Source organism: Notolepis coatsorum (genome assembly GCF_963971535.1).
Source record: "Notolepis coatsorum genome assembly, chromosome: 2".
Classification (NCBI taxonomy): Eukaryota; Metazoa; Chordata; class Actinopteri; order Aulopiformes; family Paralepididae; genus Notolepis; species Notolepis coatsorum.
Window position 1 is genome coordinate 41,696,069 of NC_140166.1, and position 21,081 is coordinate 41,717,149.

A 21,081-nucleotide genomic window follows, 5' to 3' on the forward strand; every position below is an offset into this window, starting at 1 on the left:
AGACAGCAGCACAGGGGGAGACAGCAGCAGCAGCACAGGGGGAGACAGTAGCAGCACATGGGGAGACAGCAGCAGCACAGGGGGAGACAGTAGCAGCACATGGGGAGACAGTAGCAGCAGCACAGGGGCAGACAGCAGCAGCAGCACAGGGGGAGACAGCAGCAGCACAGGGGGAGACAGCAGCAGCACAGGGGGAGACAGCAGCAGCACAGGGGGAGACAGCAGCAGCACAGGGGGAGACAGCAGCAGCAGCACAGGGGGAGACAGCAGCAGCACAGGGGGGAGACAGCAGCAGCACAGGGGGAGACAGCAGCAGCACAGGGGGAGACAGCAGCAGCACAGGGGGAGACAGCAGCAGCAGCACAGGGGGAGACAGCAGCAGCACAGGGGGGAGACAGCAGCAGCACAGGGGGAGACAGCAGCAGCAGCACAGGGGGAGACAGCAGCAGCACAGGGGGAGACAGCAGCAGCACAGGGGGAGACAGCAGCAGCACAGGGGGAGACAGCAGCAGCACAGGGGGAGACAGCAGCAGCACAGGGGGGAGATGGTAGCAGCACAGGGGGAGACAGTAGCAGCACAGGGGGAGACAGCAGCAGCACAGGGGGAGACAGCAGCAGCACAGGGGGGAGACAGCAGCAGCACAGGGGAAGACAGCAGCAGAACAGGGGGAGACAGCAGCAGCAGAACAGGGGAAGACAGCAGCAGAACAGGGGGAGACAGCAGCAGCAGCACAGGGGAAGACAGCAGCAGAACAGGGGGAGACAGCAGCAGAACAGGGGGAGACAGTACACCCGGAGGAGCTGAGGAGGAGGAGGAGCTGAGGAGGAGGAGAGGAGCTGAGGAGGAGGAGGAGCTGAGTGTTGGAAAGTAATTTCTTGAACCTTCGTGCACCCCACTAAAACACTGCACACAGTGTACCCTTTGGGACGTTTTCTGTCCCATGTACTTTACATGTAATATATATATATTTACTTATGAATTTATATTAATTTTTTTTTATGAATACCATTATTAACTTCGGTCCTCAACATACATATAAAATATTCATTCATTTTCAGGATTTTAACCCCTTAAATACCAGTTTGTGTGATTGAAGCGTAGCTTATTTTCAAGACAAAAAACACTAAGGGTTAATTATTTTCCATCCCATAAATGCTAATGTCATTTTTTTGGGGGTGGGATTATGAGAGCCTGGAGTGTCGAAGATTGGCAAAAAAATAAGTTTGATACATAAAAATGTTTTGTGCAGTGACACAGTCTATAAAACACTGCACACAGTGTACCCTTTGGTAAGTTTTCTGTCCCATGTACTTTACATGTAATATATATATATTTACTTATGAATTTATATAAAAAAAGAAATTATGAATACCATTATTAACTTCGGTCCTCAACATACATATAAAATATTCATTCATTTTCAGGATTTTAACACCTTAAATACCAGTTTGTGTGATTGAAGCGTGGCTTATTTTCAAGACAAAAAACACTAAGGGTTCATTATTTTCCATCCCATAAATGCTAATGTAAAAACATTTTGGGGTGGGATTATGAGAGCCTGGAGTGTGGAAGATTGGCAAAAAAATAAGTTTGATAAAAAGTTTTAGATAATAATTTTTTTTGAACTGCATTGCAGGATTCAAGCAGTAAACACACAAGCTGTGGCCACCGGAAATAGATGACACAATGCGGCCATCTTGAATTTTTTTTTAATCATGCATATGTAAATGTCCATAAAGGGGCCTAGATGAAAAAATAAAAAATAAATTTAATTCAATCTGCAATGGCGTCGTTTTCAAAAAACGTGTTTTAACTTGTTTAACATGGGAGTCAATAGGGAAGTTTTTTGTCCCAAGGGTACAATGTGTGCAGTGTTTTTTTTACAGGGCAAACTATAGGGTAAAAAAAAAAATATGCAGACTTCATCTTTTGCCCCAGAGAAACTGCCTGACTTAATTTCAGGGGATATGCAATAAATCAAGACAAGGTTATCCCAAGTACAGTATGTACATTATCTACAGTTGGGACGTTTTTTGTCCCAGGGGTGCAGGAAGGTTACACAACCAACTTTTCAAACAATGTAAGCATTTATTATACAGGCCAAACACAATGGTCAATAGGTACAGTGTCTGTGTTTCCCTTAAAAGTAGGCATGACCGCAAAAAAAAAGTCAAAGTACCCAGATGTGCCGATATATTAAGCATTACAGAGTGGGGAGACATTTGGAGAAATCTTACGTATCATCTGGATCAGTTTATCTGGATTATTGTAAACAGGATATGACAAAGAAAATGGAATACTCGGATATTGCGAATATTAATCAAATCAAATCAAATGTATTTGTAAAGCCCGTAATCACAGGTTAATGTCCCCATGGGCTGGACAAGTCTTCTTTAAACAAGTCAAGAAGAAACATCACAATAAACCAAGAAAAAAAAAAAACATCAAGAAATCCAAAACAACACTCCCAGACATAGTACCCCAGCAAAGGTAAGGAAAAAAACTCACTAAAGACCTAGAAATAGATGGCTCAGAAGAATTCATTGATTCCTAAGACAAAGGCCTCAGTCTCAGAGAAGATTTCTTTGAGAAGGTTCTAGTTTGGTTTGGTGAGCGTTCTCTAGAGAAATGTCTGTCACAGAGTCATCACAGTATATATTCTTCCCCTCACATCAGAAAGAGGACCTTGTCACCAACACGGAGGAGGACTTGGCCGCGGGTATGGAGACGGACATGGAGACTGGTATGGAGGAGGGTGGCCGTGTGGAATACACAGAACTGGCTTTGGATTCTCTGGACCTCAACGCTCAGCAAGAGCTGTCCTCTCCGCCCCTTTCAGGTGACTGATTGAATCTGACGTTATTGTTACGGTCGAACCAAGTGGTCAAAAGTGGCAGTATCCCAGGACAGACAGACACAGGAAACAGATGATAAATAAACCAGATTGAATTGAAATATACAACAGGGAAAACAGGGGAATAAACAATAATATCCTAACAGGGCCTAAGTGGGGGACGTGTGTGTGTGCCAGCAGGGAACATGTGAATGAAGTGTGTAATACAGAATAACCTATGTGTGTGGATGCATGTGTCTAACATGTAAAACTAATGTGGTGTAAAATGTAAATGTGTCAGGCTGTTGTTCGTTTGCGTGTACTAACCAGTCTGGTAATAGAGGGTGGGGGAATGTCCGAGTACAAAGTCCATTTGTGCGTCCCGAGACGCCAGTTGGAGAGCGTGTGCGCGCAGGAAGCAAAATGGTGTTAATCCGGGCGGTCAGGTGGCGTAGCGGAGATTGCGCTCGTCACCAATGCAAGAGGCTGCGGTCTCAACTCCCAGAGTCAGCATTGCCTTGGCTTGGGCTGATCGCTATACTAACTCGTTTGGCTGGGTTAGGGGGAGGGAAGCCGTGGGAAACTGGCGTTGTGGACAGCAACGCCTACAGGTCAGGGCCCTCATTTATCAACGTTGCGTACGCACAGATATGTGCGTAACCCGTGCGTACGATCATTTCTAAGCAAAGTGTGGGACTTATCAAATTGAACTTGTGCTTGACTTTGTGCGTATATATACGCACAGCTCGGAGCATGCGTAGCTGGCACCTGGTGGTAGAATTATTGCAGTCTGCAACGCGGAAATAAGCTTCCGTGCATTACTTCCAACACTGGCGTGTTCAACTTCTGTATGACCCGTAATTCATTATAGTTCATTGTAAAATAGCGACAGTAGTGTAATTATAACGGGCTCACGCGCGAACAAGAGGTTGGCTTGCTTGTTTGGCACGGGGGGGCAGACGCAGAACACCCACCTCCAAACGCGATTAAATATTGTTTCAAATAAAAAGCGACATACTATTATTTTGTGTCATGTTTCCAAATAAGATTGGCCACAACGAAATGCGTTCTACTTCAATTTGTTGGTTAGAATAGATTACCTCGCTCTGTTGCAACTTCACTGAGACTGAAAGTAAAAGACAGTATTTTTTTTTTGTGAGCTCCGCGCACAGACGTGATAATAATAATAATAACAACAATAATAATAATAGCTTCATTTTATATAGCGCCTTTCAAGAGACCCATGCAAGGTCGCTTTACATAGATAGGGGGGGGAAATAACAAAGTAATAAACATAGTGGACAGACACACAACATATAAATATGATGATGGGATTCAAGTTCGCGTTTTTATTGATCACATAGGCAGGCTATACATGGCACGGTCCATCGTGATATTGTAGATGGATCGAGCAATAGACTGTTACTGTACCACCCATGTAGCTGTCAAAGCTCCATCACAAATGCAGTTATGTGAATAGAAAGGGATTCCACTCAGTGATGGGCATTTGCCTGATAAAATTAATTCATTTAACACTATGGTCGCCAAAAACGCTGTACCACGTCATTCCCCGCCATGCTCATTCTGCCAAAGACGCCGTACCACGTCTTTGATATCAATATTTCAAAAATCTGTGATCGAAATCATATTTCTCCCCCGGAGACTTGAGATCTACTGTTGATCCCCTCTCAACTCTCCAACGGTTCAAGAGCGCCATCTGGTGGCCGATCGCCGGATCGCCCAGAGCGGAAACAGGAAATGGAAGCTGGTGCTCATTCCAATTCGGTCTGATCACTCGGTAATAGTCCCAGGACTCGAGCTAGACACAACGGATAGCAATCCGTTACCAATAACTCGATAAACAACATGATTTGGACGTATATACTATTATACAACCTGGAAATGGATTGCATATTTCTACATCCCATAATAGGAATATTTCTGTTCCACGCTCATCGCCCAACGCTATGAGGAAGCTACGGTAAGATTCAGCGTTATTTTTTACCGTGTTTATACTAACTGCTCTAATGATCATATCACCCACACTAGATGAATCATCTAACGTTGGCCACGGAATTATAAACGACCCCCCCCCCCATCCGGTCAACATCAGATGATCAGTAGTAACTTCTAGAAGCACGTCCATTTGAATTTTTTAATCTCGTGCAGATTCCTATCAAACTGTATTTGATCATCAATATAATGCATTTGGGGCTATAAATCACATTCTGGAGAAATCTGCAGAAAACGATAAAAACATACTTATACTTTAGACCGTATTTTAGTATGAATATGTGAATGAAAAAGTATAACGTTGCTACACCCTGAACAATAGATACTTGATGTTGAATGGGCCATAGTAATGTCAATTTAGCAATACAATTTAAAAAGTTATAGCCCTGCAAATAAGGGGAACTTCTCCATAGACAAATAGAGCTGGCGGAGGATGGTATATTAAGAATATAAGCCTGGCGACCAAAGTGTTAATGTCGTCGCTGCCGGGAGGAAAGGCATGCTGCATGTTTTCAATTCATTAAATAAAATGGATACTTTTTGCAAGGGTTTACTGACTGTCATACAAATAATCAACCAACTACATACTGTAACTTTTCAGTGCACGTTCTTATTTACATTGTGACAACAGCCTTGTGAGCTCCCGCACACAGACATGATGGAATTCAAGTGCAAGCTTGTATTTATCACATATAGGCAGGCTATACTTAAGCATTACATCACGCGCAGGAGTGGTTTGTGAACAATAAACCATGCCTAGGGGTGGTTGTTAGACCCCCCTAGGCATGGTTTATTGTTCACAAATCACGACTGCAAGTGGTGTAAAGCTTTTATACAACTGCCACATTCATCCAACCTTATTTCTATACAATAAACACACATTAATCGAAGATTTATTGAAAAAGCCATCCGCCAGAAAAAGTAGTTCCCACAACTACAAAAAAGACAATTTGCCTCCATGTGGAAGCAGATCGGAAGTGCATCCAACCAACTAACACATCCAACTGTGTATTATTGGAATGATTGAGAGAAGTTGCCTCATGTGGAAGCAGCTTGAAGTGCATCCAACCAACTAACACATCCAACTGTGTATTATTGGAATGATTGATTGAAAATGTTATTACCAGATGCAGAATGGGTACAATACAGTACGGCTCAATACACACAATTGTTAAGGGAATGCAGACATACTTTCCATAGAACTTCATTCTTAGATGCTTCTATAGAAAGTAGGTAAAACAAATTAAAAAGTTTTCTTTGCCCTATAGGAAAAAAACGTTTTCTTTTTGACCCTATTTTTTTATAAATTTTTTTAAACCTACTGTAGAGGGCCTAAACTTAACCAGTTGGAAACCAAGCGTACAGTAATAAAATTAGCAATCAATCAATAAATCAACTCAATAGGCCATGCTCACTTAGAACAGCGCAGCACCCAGCTCTCTCTCAGTCTGACCCGCGTTGCAGACAGGAGTGTGTGTGTGTGTGTGTGTGTGTGTGTGTGTGTGTGTGTGTGTGTGTGTGTGGGGGGGGGGGGGGGGGGGGGGGGCGGTGGGACAGTCAGAGAGAAGGAAAAAGAAATTGAAAAAAAAAATGCAAATGAATCAATCAATCAAATCGCGATTTTTCTTTTGTTCTAGAATGACTCAAGACCCATCAATTACATCATCCAACATTGTTTAAAGGACTAACACATTCGCAGTGACAGAATCGCTTCATATTTAGTCGTTATGGCGCTATCAACATATCCATTTGTTGTCCGCGATCTTGTTTTCTCCCGGAGTGAGCCGGCGGAGTGATATGTGATTCGGTTGTGGGCGGGTCCTGAGCCCAGGACCGTGGATTGTTGCCAATAAAGACGTGTAAATGGACTGTTTCAGCCAATCAGAATCGAGAAATTTGCATGCCGTTGTATAAATGGCGTATAGGCTACATCATACATGGCAGTGAGATTCATTGTTCTTGTATAATGCTCTCGTATTATTGTTTATATATAGGCTATCCAATACCGACATCAAAATAGATTGTATGCATCTACAAATCCTATGCAGCAGGTCGAAAATTGACGGAAAATCCGTCGCAATTTGGAATAAAATTGAGGAGAACTTTAATCTCTGGGTATTAATCGAACAAAACGGAAAAAGGCAGTCATATTCCAGCACGGTCTTTATTAGTTAATATGGTCTTTAAGTTAATAGATATCATATCCGACATCACCGTACGTGTACATGTCTGTCAGCCTGCGTATTTCTCCATAACACGCTTCCCTCGGCTTAGTCCACTTTTCCACATTTCATGGGGGTGTTCCATTACCGTATATGGTTAATTAAGGGCGGTGCTATATGCAAATACGTAAAACCGTGCACGAGCTGAAGCGTAGGATCAAAGTGATATTTATCAAGACAGATGTGCGTACGACCTGTGTACGCACGTGTGATAAATCCCGTTTTTTTTGTGCGTACACACATTCTAAATTATGTGCTTAAGAACAAAGATAGAACACTTTCTAAGAATTGTTGATAAATGAGGGCCCAGGTCTGGGCGCTTGCTCAGCGGAGGCAGGACTTGAGGAAGGCAGCGTGACCTCCCACGCGTTACACTTCACCAATGAGAGCCACTGGCTGTCGCCGCACGTGTCGGAGGAAGCGTGCAGATACTTCAGGGTTCCCTTGTACCGACCAGTAGGAGAACGTGCGCACAACAACCAGGTAGGGGAGGGGGGGGGGAATTGGCACAACGACTAAATTGGGACGGGGAGAAAACAGAGAAAAATCGGAGAAAGAGAGATACAAAAAAAGAAATTGTGTTAATACGAGCGCGGGGGGGGGGGGGTATCCTTGAAGGAGAGAGGAGAAGACAACGAATACTAATCCAATGATTTGAAAATAGGCTTCTTGGTAAAACTAACCGCAAGTGATCAGTACGAACAAGCACTGAACGACGGGCTGTCGGGCTCTTTATGCTGCCGGTGCTTCTCCCTCTGCGTGCATCCCCGCGTGCGCCCAGCTGCTCCCAATCGCGTCTGATTAGGCTCAATGAGTTGGGACGAGGTGGGAGTCACAACAGTTATGTCATCAAGCCATATGCTTTCATATTATTATAGTGCAGGGGTACTCTCGAACATCCATAGCAACCTGTTGCAACGTCTAACTTCAGATGCCAGATTGGACTATTTTGTGATGCTGTCATCAAGCCAGGCGCAGACTGGCCATCGGGAAATTCGGGAATGTTCCCGGTGGGCCGGTCCACTTGCCACCTCTCGTGTTTAATTAAAAAAAATTGAACAGACATTATTTATTGGCGGTTTCTATGTATGATATGTCTATATCAGGGGTTTCCAATAGGCGGCCCGCAGCCCATTTGAATTTGGCCCAGCAAAGTTCTATTAATCAAACGCGGAAAATAAGAAATACTATGCACGTTTCTCCTATGACAATAGCGGACGCTTTTATTTTGAAATTCGTAGCGCAGAGAACTTTTCTTATGAAACAGGAAACACCTCCACCAATGTCTCCGCCTCGCCAGTCAAAGCACATCAAAACGCCCGAGATTTGTCGAGCCGAGAGGAGTTACACTGTGAATGTCCTGTAACGTTTGTTGTTACATGCAATATGATACGTAGACTTTAATTAATCCAAATATAGACGATGTGGTTGAATTTATTCCGCCACTTTGTAACACTTTCTTTTGTAACACTTTCTTTTGTAACACTTTATTTGAGCTATATTAGTGAGACGATGCCGCTATTGACCTTATAGCATAACGGTCCCATATTGCAACAGGTTGTAGATCTAATAACGCATTATCAAAACATAGGTTGTAAAAAAATAAATAAACTAAATAAACTAAATAAACTAAAGCTTGCTAGCCAAGCTTTCTCCCAGTATTCTGATCCACCAACAAGCTATAATTAATGCAATTTAAACAAAAAAGTCAGAAAAAGAAAGGGAAAGGAGGGAGAGGCCTTTGCAGGAACCAGCATAATAGAATAAACTACAGGTGCAATATTGAGTGCCATTGTGTAAAGTGAATTAGAGCATAATACACCAATGCATAGTATGTTCAGGTTGGACTATTCATCATACATTTGTGATTGCATTACAATAGTTAAAATGAATGCAAAATATGTTGCTTTAAAATATGTTATGCCTGTCAACCAACAATACAAATGTCTGTTTAATGCAATTTAAACACACAGGTGAACCTGAATCAGAAAATGAATGGGAAAGGATGGAGGGAGAGGCCTTTGCAGGAACCAGCATCATAGAAGAAACTACAGGTGCAATATTGACTGCCATTGTGTAAAGTGAATTAGGGCATAACACCATAGTGCATAGTTCAGATGGACTATTCAATTATTCATGAATTATATCATGGATTTAATGAATGCTAAATTATATTTGATGCACATGTCAACCAACTGTCCAAAGTATGTTGTCTTAATGTCTGTTTTATGCAATTTAAACAAACAGATGAACCAGAGGCAGAGAAAGACAGGGAAAGGTTGGAGGAGGGAGAAGCCTTTGCAGGGACTAATATGGAAACATAGTTTTAAAGTAATTGGAGCATAGATATGTTCTGTACGCACAAATATATAAAAGAAAAACATTTGAAAATGAGACCCATTGTTTTGCATATTAACTTGACACAAAGGTAAATTAGAGGATTGTGTTTTGTTATTTGATGATTCGTTGATTCAATATGTTATTTTGGGATAAATGGGGGCCACTTGACCGCAAATTCCCGGGCTGGTGTCTTAAATCTGTCTGATGTCTTAAGGTGTCTTAAATCTGGTGCTGGGCCCTTCTGGGGTTGTAGTCAGCAACCATTGAGCCTAACAACATTTCTAGGGGGAAACCCTGCTGCCTTCTGAATATCAACTGTTTTCTCAAACCTCAGCATCAAACAGTTTCATGATTCATTTAAAAGGTCACTCGGTCGACATTGGGCTTTGGTGAAGAAGGCAATTTCCACCCTACATTGTAAAGCGCTTTGAGTATCTAGAAAAGTGCTATTTAAATGTTCATTCATTCAGAAAGTAGCCTACAATCCCCCCCAAAACGTATTCATACCTAATGCTATTATATTATTCAACTTTCCTCAGCTGTGAAGAGGAAGAACAGGAAGATAAGGCTGTACAACTTGGTCCCGAAGAAGAAGATGGCCAGGATCTTGAAACGGCAGCAGAAGGTAAAGTCCACATCCTCCTCCATCTCACATTCACATGCACACAGTATTCTGGATACTAGATCATTATCCTGGTTAAGGTGATAGGAGTGGAATAATGTGCCTTCTGCTGACATACATGATAGATGGTAAATGGTCCATTTATATAGCTTTTTTATCGAAAGCAGTTAAAGAAATTCGTATATTCGGTCTTAAGAACCAGCGATTTTCGAATAGCACTTTTGCTAGAAAGTCCCATCCCTAGTCCGGTCCACCGTGTGCACGTCCGGTCCACCGTAATAGACCTGTCTCAAACCCTGCCCCTTTTCTTGATCCTCCAATCACAACTGTCGCTTACCTCGGACAAACTTGGTTTGTCCGAGGTAAGCGACAGTTGTGATTGGAGGATCAAGAAAAGAGGGCAGGGTTTGAGACAGGTCCAGCGCTGCCCCAGCTGTGGCCTGTTCTGCCGGGCGGTGAGTGGAGAGACACCAGAGACTCACAGGCCTGGATAGACCTAGCATTGACATCTCACTCCATTAGACCTGGGCCCTCATTCATCAACGTTGCGTACGCACAGATATGTGCTTAACCCGTGCGTACGACCATTTCTAAGCAAAGTGTGGGATTTATCAATTTGTACGTGAACTTGACTTTGTGCGTATGTCTACGCACAGCCCAGAGCATGCGTAGCTGGCGCCCGTTGGTAGAATATATTATTACAACAAGGAAATAAGCTTCTGTGCATTAGTTTCAACACTGGCGTGTTCTGTATGAACCGTAATTCATTATAGTTCATTGTAAAATAGCAACAGTAGTGTAATTATGGTCAAAACCCTATAAATAGCATTTGGAATAATAGGTCTTTATCTCCGAATGAATGCAGCATGGTTTATATAGCGTTATCGGAATATACGGGGTGTACTGACTGACTGCGCTCCGCGTAGCTCAACTCGTTATTATTTTGCGCACAGACCGCAGAAACACGGGAACGTTTTGATTATATTTAAAAGGCTTTACGTTAAACGAAACAAGTGGAATTTTGAAGCTGTAAGCAGAATACAAGTCATATGAACACCCACGATATAGTGTTCTTCTCCCTTCCTACTGTATAAGAAAGAATAAAAAACGCATTGCAATGAGAACAGAGGGTGTAGGCCTGCTATGTGTATTACAAAACCCTTGCAATAATGTGTCTTAAATGAATGAAAAGCATACATGCTCTGGACACAGAGCATATATCGTGTGGGTGATATGACTTGTATTATGCTTACAGAATTCCACGTATTTAGTTTTACAATGTCAAAGCCTTTTAATATAAATCAAACGTTCCCGTATTTCTGCAATCTATGCGCAAAATAATAAGGAGTTGAGGTAGATACACACTCAGAACGTATTACATGCTGGTATTCTGATAGAGTAAACTATTATATGAATATGATATGATATAAGGTATACACTGGTCCGTCGCATACACTGGTATGCGCAAGTTACTGTTGCATAATGTAGGCTATGGCTGCTATTATATGTAATTCATATAGGCTACCTAATAGTATATGATTTTTAGAGGCATCTATTTTGTTGTCGGTATTAGGCTAATACCAACAACAACAGGGGGGGACCCTGATGTAAACAAGACAAACGTCTTTCTCTGGTCTGCATCCCCTTAACAATTGTGTGTATTGAGCCGTACTGTATTGTACCCATTCTGCAATCTGTTAAATAAAGTTTTCATTCATTAATTCATTCATTCAAAATAGATGCCTCTAAAAATCATATTATAGCCAATCGAACACAACTAATAAAGGCATTCATCATCGGTTATAATGACACACACATGATGAATTGAAAATGGGGGACCCTGATGTAAACAAGACGAAAGTCTTTCTCTGGTCTGCATCCCCTTAACAATTGTATGTATTGAGCTGTACTGTACTGTACCCATTCTGCAATCTGTTAATAAACTTTTCAATCAATCAATCAAACCACCAACACCAAACAGTGGTCAACGAACGGTCTTTATTAGTATTTTAAGCTGTCCAGGCAGAATTGCAGCAATGGTCTTAGGGAGCCGCTGATATCTGACATCACCGTGTACAAGTCAGCCTTTTATTTATCCCATAACACCGGTTGTGTCTTCTTGGTTCGACAGCGCCTCAGTGAACAATCTCCCGTGAAGTTTCTCAGAGTTCCGCTCGGGTCAGTCCATTATTTCACATCCCATGGGGGGTGTTTCATGACCATATATGGATAATCATGCACGAGCATTGACGGTAGAACAAAAAGGTATTTATCAACACGGAGGAGCGTAGGACCTGTGTACGCACGGTTGATAAATCCCGTTTTTTTTGTGTGTGCACACATTCTAAATTCTGTGCTTACGTATGAAAATAGAATACTTTCTAAGAAAAATTGATAAATGAGGGCCCTGGCATCTCACTCCATTAGACCTGACATCTCACTCCATTAGACCTGACATCTCACTCCATTAGACCTGACATCTCACTCCATTAGACCTGACATCTCACTCCATTAGACCTGACATCTCACTCCATTAGACCTGACATCTCACTCCATTAGACCTGGCACTGACATCTCACTCCATTAGACCTGACATCTCACTCCATTAGACCTGGCACTGACATCTCACTCCATTAGACCTGGCACTGACATCTCACTCCATTAGACCTGGCACCGACATCTCACTCCATTATACCTGACATCTCACTCCATTAGACCTGACATCTCACTCCATTAGACCTGGCACTGACATCTCACTCCATTAGACCTGGCACTGACATCTCACTCCATTAGACCTGACATCTCACTCCATTAGACCTGACATCTCACTCCATTAGACCTGACATCTCACTCCATTAGACCTGGCACTGACATCTCACTCCATTAGACCTGGCACTGACATCTCACTCCATTAGACCTGACATCTCACTCCATTAGACCTGACATCTCACTCCATTAGACCTGACATCTCACTCCATTAGACCTGGCACTGACATCTCACTCCATTAGACCTGACATCTCACTCCATTAGACCTGGCACTGACATCTCACTCCATTAGACCTGACATCTCACTCCATTAGACCTGACATCTCACTCCATTAGACCTGGCACTGACATCTCACTCCATTAGACCTGGCATCTCACTCCATTAGACCTGGCATCTCACTCCATTAGACCTGACATCTCACTCCATTAGACCTGACATCTCACTCCATTAGACCTGACATCTCACTCCATTAGACCTGACATCTCACTCCATTAGACCTGGCATCTCACTCCATTAGACCTGGCATCTCACTCCATTAGACCTGACATCTCACTCCATTAGACCTGACATCTCACTCCATTAGACCTGGCATCTCACTCCATTAGACCTGGGCCCTCATGCATCAACGTGGACGTAGAACTTGACCTACTTCCACACGTAAGCACGGAATGTAGAACTAGCGTACGCACAGGGAAGTCGGCATTCATCACACGTGCGTACGCAGGCTCTATGGTCCTCCGTGTTGATGAATACCACTTTGTTCTACCGTCAATGCTCGTGCATGATTATCCATATATGGTCATGAAAATGAGGAAACACCCCCCATGGGATGTGAAATAATGGACGGACCCGAGCGGAACCCTGAGAAACTCCACGAAGATTGTTCACTGCTGTCGAACCAAGAAGACACTATCGCGTATTGTGGGATAAATAAAAGGCGGACTCGTAAACGGTGATGTCAGATATCAACGGCTCCCTAAGACCATTGCTGCAATTCTGCCTGGACAGCTCAAAATACTAATAAAGACCGTTCGTTGACCACTGTTTGGCGTTGGTTGTGTGTCATTATAACCGTGCTGTAATATGAATGCCTTTATTAGTTGTGTTCGATTGGCTATATGATTTTTAGATGCATCTATTTTGTTGTCGGCTAATAAAGACTGCGCTGGAATATGACTGCCTTTTCCCGTGTTGTTTGATTAATACCAGGGATTAAAGTTCTCCTCAATTCTATTCCAAATCGCGATGGATCTCCCGTCAATTTTCTACCTGCTGCATATGATTTCTAGAGGCATACTACAATCTATTTTGATGTCAGTATTGGGTAGCCTATATAAACAATATAATACGAGAGCATATACAAGAACAATGAATCTCACTGCATGTATGATAGCCTGCCTTTCAATACATGAACTTGAATTCCATCATGTTTGTGTGCGGGACTCACAAGGCTGTTAACACAATGGGTGGTACCGGTGTACAGTAATAATAACAGTCCACACAATATCACGATCCATGCCATAGCCTATGTTCTATTAGGACATGATCTGTGACGACAAATGTTCTAGAATGTTTGATTAAGATATCATACTCTGACAGCATGCCTATGAGCAACAGAAACGCGAACTTGAATCCCATCATATACATAGTCTGTCCACTATAGTGTCATTGCAATGCGTTTTCTATTCTTTCTTATACAGTAAAAAGGGGAAGAACACTATATTCATATGACTTGTATTCTGCTTACAGCTTCGAAGTTCCACTTGTTTCGTTTAACGTAAAGCCTTTTAAATATAATCAAAACGTTCCCGTGTTTCTGCGGTCTGCGCAGAATAATAACGAGTTGAGCTTTATGATTTATGATGAATTGAAAATGGGGGACCCTGATGTAAACAAGACGAAAGTTGGTCTGCATCCCCAATTAACAATTGTATGTACTGAGCTGTACTGTACTGTACCCATTCTGCAATCTGTTAATAAACTTTTCAATCAATCAATCAATCAAGCTACGCGGAGCGCAGTCAGTCAGTAGCCTACACCCCGTATATTCCGATAACGCTATATAAACCATGCTGCATTCATTCTGAGAGAAAGATCTATTATTCCAAATGCTATTTATAGGGTTTTGACCATAATTACACTACTGTTGCTATTTTACAATGAACTATAATGAACTACGGTTCGTACAGACATGCCAGTGTTATTATGCACAGAAGCTCATTTCCTTGTTGTAATAATATATTCTACCACTGGGCGCGAGGTACGCCAGGTCTGACCTGTGCGTAGATGTACGCACAAAGTCAAGTTCAAGTTGAAATTGATGAATCCCACTCTTTGCTTAGAAATGATCGTACGCACAGGGTAAGCACAGATCTGTGCGTAGAACACGTTGATGCATGAGGGCCCTGGCATCTCACTCCATTAGACCTGACATCTCACTCCATTAGATCTGGCACTGACATCTCACTCCATTAGATCTGGCACTGACATCTCACTCCATTAGACCTGACATCTCACTCCATTAGACCTGGCATCTCACTCCATTAGACCTGACATCTCACTCCATTAGATCTGGCACTGACATCTCACTCCATTAGATCTGGCACCGACATCGCACTCCATTAGACCTGACATCTCACTCCATTAGATCTGGCACTGACATCTCACTCCATTAGACCTGACATCTCACTCCATTAGACCTGACATCTCACTCCATTAGATCTGGCACTGACATCTCACTCCATTAGACCTGACATCTCACTCCATTAGACCTGACATCTCACTCCATTAGATCTGGCACCGACATCTCACTCCATTAGACCTGACATCTCACTCCATTAGACCTGGCACTGACATCTATACGGCACACTATACGACCGGGGTGCCCATGTACATGTCAAAATACTTCCCAAAGGTCAGTGAATACCACAACCACTACACCAGAGGAAGCTCAACAAATCATGTTAAACCCAGATTCGGCTCAAACAAGGGACTAAACACGTTTTGCAATTATGCCACAACAATGTGGAACGCCCTACCCAAAGCTGTAAAGGAATGTGAATCCCTGCCCACATTCAAAACCGCTCTTAAAGAGCACCTACGGGAGGCTGCAATTCGAAACTGGCCACGTAAATGCCCAAAACCCCCACCACCTCCTAATAGACAGTCTCCTCACCACCGCATGTATATATTCCCTCCCCGCCGTATGTATATTTCCCTCCCACCCACCCACCCCCTCCTAATGTACAGTCCCCTCCCCATCATATGTATATACTCTGTCAGGATCTAGGGGTAACAGTACTGTATATTTGAATACCGTTATGTCACAAATGTATCAGTACTAAATACCTATATGTCCCTATGCCATAAATGTCATGTATGTTGTGTATGTCATAAATGTCTATATGAATTGAAAATGGGGGACCCTGATGGAAACAAGACAAACGTCTTTCTCAGGTCTGCATCCCCTTAACAATTGTATGTATTGAGCCGTACTGTATTGTACCCATTCTGCAATCTGTTAAATAAAGTTTTCATTCATTCATTCATTCACTCCGCTGTCACAACAACACACCAGCTGAGACGCGTGATTTTCTTCCGTAGCCTATATTTACGAAGACGCTCTCTGATTGGCTAGCCGCGTACAGCGAAGACCCTCTCTGATTGGTTTAGCGCCGAAGGGTCTCTTCCGCCTAACCCTAACATAGGCTACGTTTAAAAATCACACCAGTTGAGCCCGACGGACCTGATTTCCCACAAACTCACCCTTATGTTATGCGATATGTTCACTCACATAAAACCTATTTTGAAACATGTTGTTGATGTTTGTTAGGCCTGAGTGCTTAGGGTAACACTATGTATATATTTCCTTCCCACGGTCCCCAAACTCCCCACCGTATGTATATTTTTTCTCCCACCCTCCCACCCCCTCCTAATGTACAGTCTCCTCCCCATCATTCATATGTATATAATCTCTGTTAGGATCTATGGGTAACAGTACTGTATATTTGCATATCGTATATGTCACAAATGTAACAGTACTATATACCTGTATATGTCATGTATGTCCCTATTCCATAAATGTACATATAGGTGGTGGCTGCCATTATAATCTGGCCCCTGTAAATGTCCAAATCCCCCCCACCAATGTACAGTTTCTTCCCCTTCGGATGTATATATTTTTTATGATCTCTTTTTACTACACAGTTCAGTATATCTGTATGTTGTCATATGTCATAAATGTCACTATGAATTGAAAATGGGGGACCCTGATGTAAACAAGACGAAAGTCTTTCTCTGGTCTGCATCCCCTTAACAATTGTGTGTATTGAGCCGTACTGTGTATTGTACACCCATTCTGCAATCTGTTAAATAAAGTTTTCATTCATTCATTCATTCATCTCACTCCATTAGACCTGACATCTCACTCCATTAGATCTGGCACTGACATCTCACTCCATTAGACCTGACATCTCACTCCATTAGACCTGGCACCGACATCTCACTCCATTAGACCTGACATCTCACTCAATTAGACCTGACATCTCACTCCATTAGACCTGGCACTGACATCTCACTCCATTAGATCCATGATCCCCGCCCCTTCCGGTTCTGCAATGGTGGTTCCGGTCAATGGGTCTCATTCCCGAAGGGATTTACGACAAGAAATTTGCCCTCAGGCACATTTGCTCTCAGACAAATTTCTGCTGATTTAAGACATATTAGGGCTAGTAGTGAGATTCCCCAAATTTTCCTGAGATCGGATTTGGCCGTGGCTGAGAGCAGAATTTAAGAGTGCTGAGGAGCACACTTATGATTGATTGACAAATTTATTAACTTGACAGACTGTGTTCTCCATGTTCTTAATGGCTTTATTTGGGAGGAATCATAGTGATTCCTTCATGTCAACGCTACAGGCCTCCTTGGAATTAATTACTTAATCATAATTAAAATAAATATGACAATATTTGTACGATAAGAAATTACGCATTTGATGTCGGAAAAATAAATAATATGGATTAATCTGATCACAGGGCAGCTGGATTAACCATATCTGAACCAGCTATTCTGGACAAATGTATAATTACTTTAATTACTCAGATATTCAAACACAATTATGCAATTATTGTGAAATGATTGAAAATAATAATTATTTAATGCCTTCTGTGGAATTTGTATTTCTTATTTGTTACATATCTGTTTTAATGATTAATTATACATTTGAAAGAATGCAGGTCAACATGCAATATATCCCATTGATTGGTATACAATCTAATACAACTAACCTTACTGTCATGCACTTGTCCTAATAAACTAACCTACACTGTAGCACGCAACACTTTGATGAACATTGTTACTCAGCTGATAGAGTTGTACCCTTCCTGATGACTTGTCGTACAGAACTTGTAAGTCGCTTTGGATAAAAGTGTCAGCTAAATGACTAAATGTAAATGTACAATGGGACATACCTTTGTTTGATCTAGCTATAAACCTGCATTCCTTCGAATATATCATTAATCAATTAAACTGATATTGAAATACACGATGTAGTCTACTATATACCAACACTGAAATGACAGTGGATAAATAAATAAGAACTAAAGCTAATCGCGTGGAAATAGACTACATTAATATTCCATAAGTCTTGTTGTGTGCGCCACACACATGCACACAGTATAGCCTACAAGTCTAATGAATGAACATAGGCTTATATTATTCTAATTACTTGTTTCATTAGGATTTAGTAGATATATATGCTCTGCCCTACGTACAGTAAGTACAGTACACATATTAAGGCCGCCAGAGTCGGGCGTACCATGAGCGGACTGCATGGTGGACTGTACTACAATACTATGTATCTTTGCTGCTCTCCTAATAAAACAAGTCATTAGAATAATATAAGCCTATACTGCATTCATTCATTATGCGCGTAGGCTATACAGTACTGCGTGCGCGCGCGCGTGTGTGTGTGTGTGCACGCACTGCGGCAGTTGCACCACGAGCTGTACTATATATGATGACAATACATTAATCTAATCTCATATCGGTCGCAATTCGCTTCCGCCACCATTTTCACACGGCTGCATCATTAGTTGCCTTATAAGGAGCTCTGGAGGCGTGGTTTTGTATGCAAATTACCTAGAAGGGAACGCACGTTCATGTTTCAGAAGCTGTCTCAGGCCTTGTCCAGACTAAAATGATTTTGATCTTTTGCGTTTTCGTTTCGTTTTTAAGGTTTCCGTTAAAACGAAAACGTCTCAAGATAATAAGTGCGTGTCACAAATTTACAAAATAAATGTTTATTTTTATTTTGAAAACCCCCGACCGGAAGTGTTGTCGTTGTTTTGAGCTGACCTAGTTTCCTAGTTTTCGTTCTGGAGTGGAGAGAGAGAGAGAGATAAAGAGAGAGGCCACGGCTCAAACTACCTGTGTTGTATTAATAAAGTAATTGATTGATGTTTAACTTGTACCTGTGTCCAGTCCTTTCGACTAGCAAACGTTGTCTGTATTTAACGTTACCTCAGGATACCACTGTGACTGTCTATTGCAGGGGTGCCCAACCGTTTTTGAATCAAGATCTACTTTTTAATTTACCACCTAGCCGAGAGCTACCAGCCAAAATTGTATATTCATTTGAGGCTTTATAAAAGCAGCATAATGAACACAAATCTGTCAGTGCTGAGTCCGACCTCATCTTAAATAACAAACAGCATTGCATGTTGTAGTTAACAAGGAGAGGCAGAGTTGATTTTCAAAAAAAAAAGAAAAAAAAATTTAATAATCAAATTTTATTAATCGAGATCTACTTGAAATCAGCCTGCGATCTACCTGTCGATCGCGATCGACTGGTTGGGCACCACTGGTCTATTGTATTTAGTTGGTTAGCTACTTAGCTAATGTGGATAGCATTTTAATAGCATCAATGCTAGCTGGCTGGCTACAGCTTTATTTACTAAATTATGGAGGCTTTTTAATCGTCAAGGTAAGAGAGGATTTGTCATGATCAACTGAAGGCGTATGCTATGGAACTATGTGCTTGGGTTTTCAGAAAAAGGCCAGCTATGTGACTCTAATCTCTAGTTAGTATCATGTATTGCATCACAGTAGCCTCCCGATCAAGCTCAAGCATGTGTGTGCGCCTCGGTCGGGAGTGTGTGTACTGTACAGCAGAGCCCCGCTCCGCTTCAGACAGATAGAGAGAGCACAGCATATGTAAAGCTGTAAAAGCCCGATCAAGCTCAATAGCTGTACATGCCATTGTTGTTGTGATGTTTTCACAAGCGGGGTAAGGGAGAGGTGGGCTATCGCGTCATCGGTTCAGGAGAAGACGCGTATCGCTTGTAAAGATGGTGACGCAATGGGGGGCGTCTTCAGGCGTCTTCAGAATTGCGCACTCTGGGAGCTGGTATCAGAAAGTACCGTCTTCAGGCTGCCAGAACGCAGTTCCGTTTGGCAGAAAGGTGCAAACGATCAAATACTTTGCCTAAAACGACCCAAATCGTTTTAGTCTGGACATGGCCTCAGCTGTGGTAGTTTGAGCCACTTAAGACATCTTCCCCATGCGTTGGGGACTCAGAGTGAACTGTCTCAGTCGGTTCCGAGATAAGTCTTCCAAGATAACTTTTTGGAAAATATTCGGGAATGAGACCCAATCTCTTTCCCTCTCTCCCTCCCGCCTATGGCGCGGTGACACCTCGGTGCGGCCGCAGCAGACTATTGCATACGGTGTCTCAGACATACTGTAGTCGACATGTGTCAACAAATGTACATGCCTGTTTGAATTTATGTTGTGCCGTTATTACTGTAAACATTTTATGATTGTGAAATGATGACTGTTTAATGAGACGATGTCACTTGAATTTCCCAGTGAGGGATTAATAAAAACATATCCTATCCTATCTGGCACTGACATCTCACTCCATTAGACCTGGCACTGACATCTCACTCCGTTAGAAGTGTGTTTGACTCACTGCTCTATTTTCTTTTTTTGATCCACTTTTTCTCCCCATTTAAATTTTTTTTCCCATCCCAATTTCGTGTATCCAATTCTTACCTCCCCTGTCTTGAACGTTGCTAGACTATGCCTCCCACTGGTCGGCTGTAGTGAGGACAGAAGCCTTGCATCACGTGTCCCCTCCGGTACACGAGGAGGCAGCCTGTCGCATCTTTTCGCCGCAGCAGCTCGAACTCTCAGTGGCGAGGAGTGACGAGTGGGAGGCTCACGCTGCCCCTGTCACTTCCTGCTTCCGTCGCACCGGCGTCACCAAACCGACCTGTAGGAG

The 21,081-nt window shown here is 42.4% G+C and overlaps 1 protein-coding gene across 1 annotated transcript in view; it reads left to right on the top strand.

The window, feature by feature from the left end:
* Positions 1–2,629: 2,629 nt before the first annotated feature.
* LOC311223331 (histone-lysine N-methyltransferase EHMT1-like) overlaps positions 2,630–21,081 on the top strand; it is a gene marked incomplete at both ends in the record, with an annotated part of 42,422 nt that continues 23,970 nt past the window's right edge. Inside the window, 2 exons of the mRNA XM_084308123.1 lie at positions 2,630–2,840; positions 9,949–10,034. Of these exons, the coding sequence (XP_084164249.1) occupies positions 2,630–2,840; positions 9,949–10,034 (297 nt within the window). The remainder of the gene's footprint in view (positions 2,841–9,948; positions 10,035–21,081) is intronic.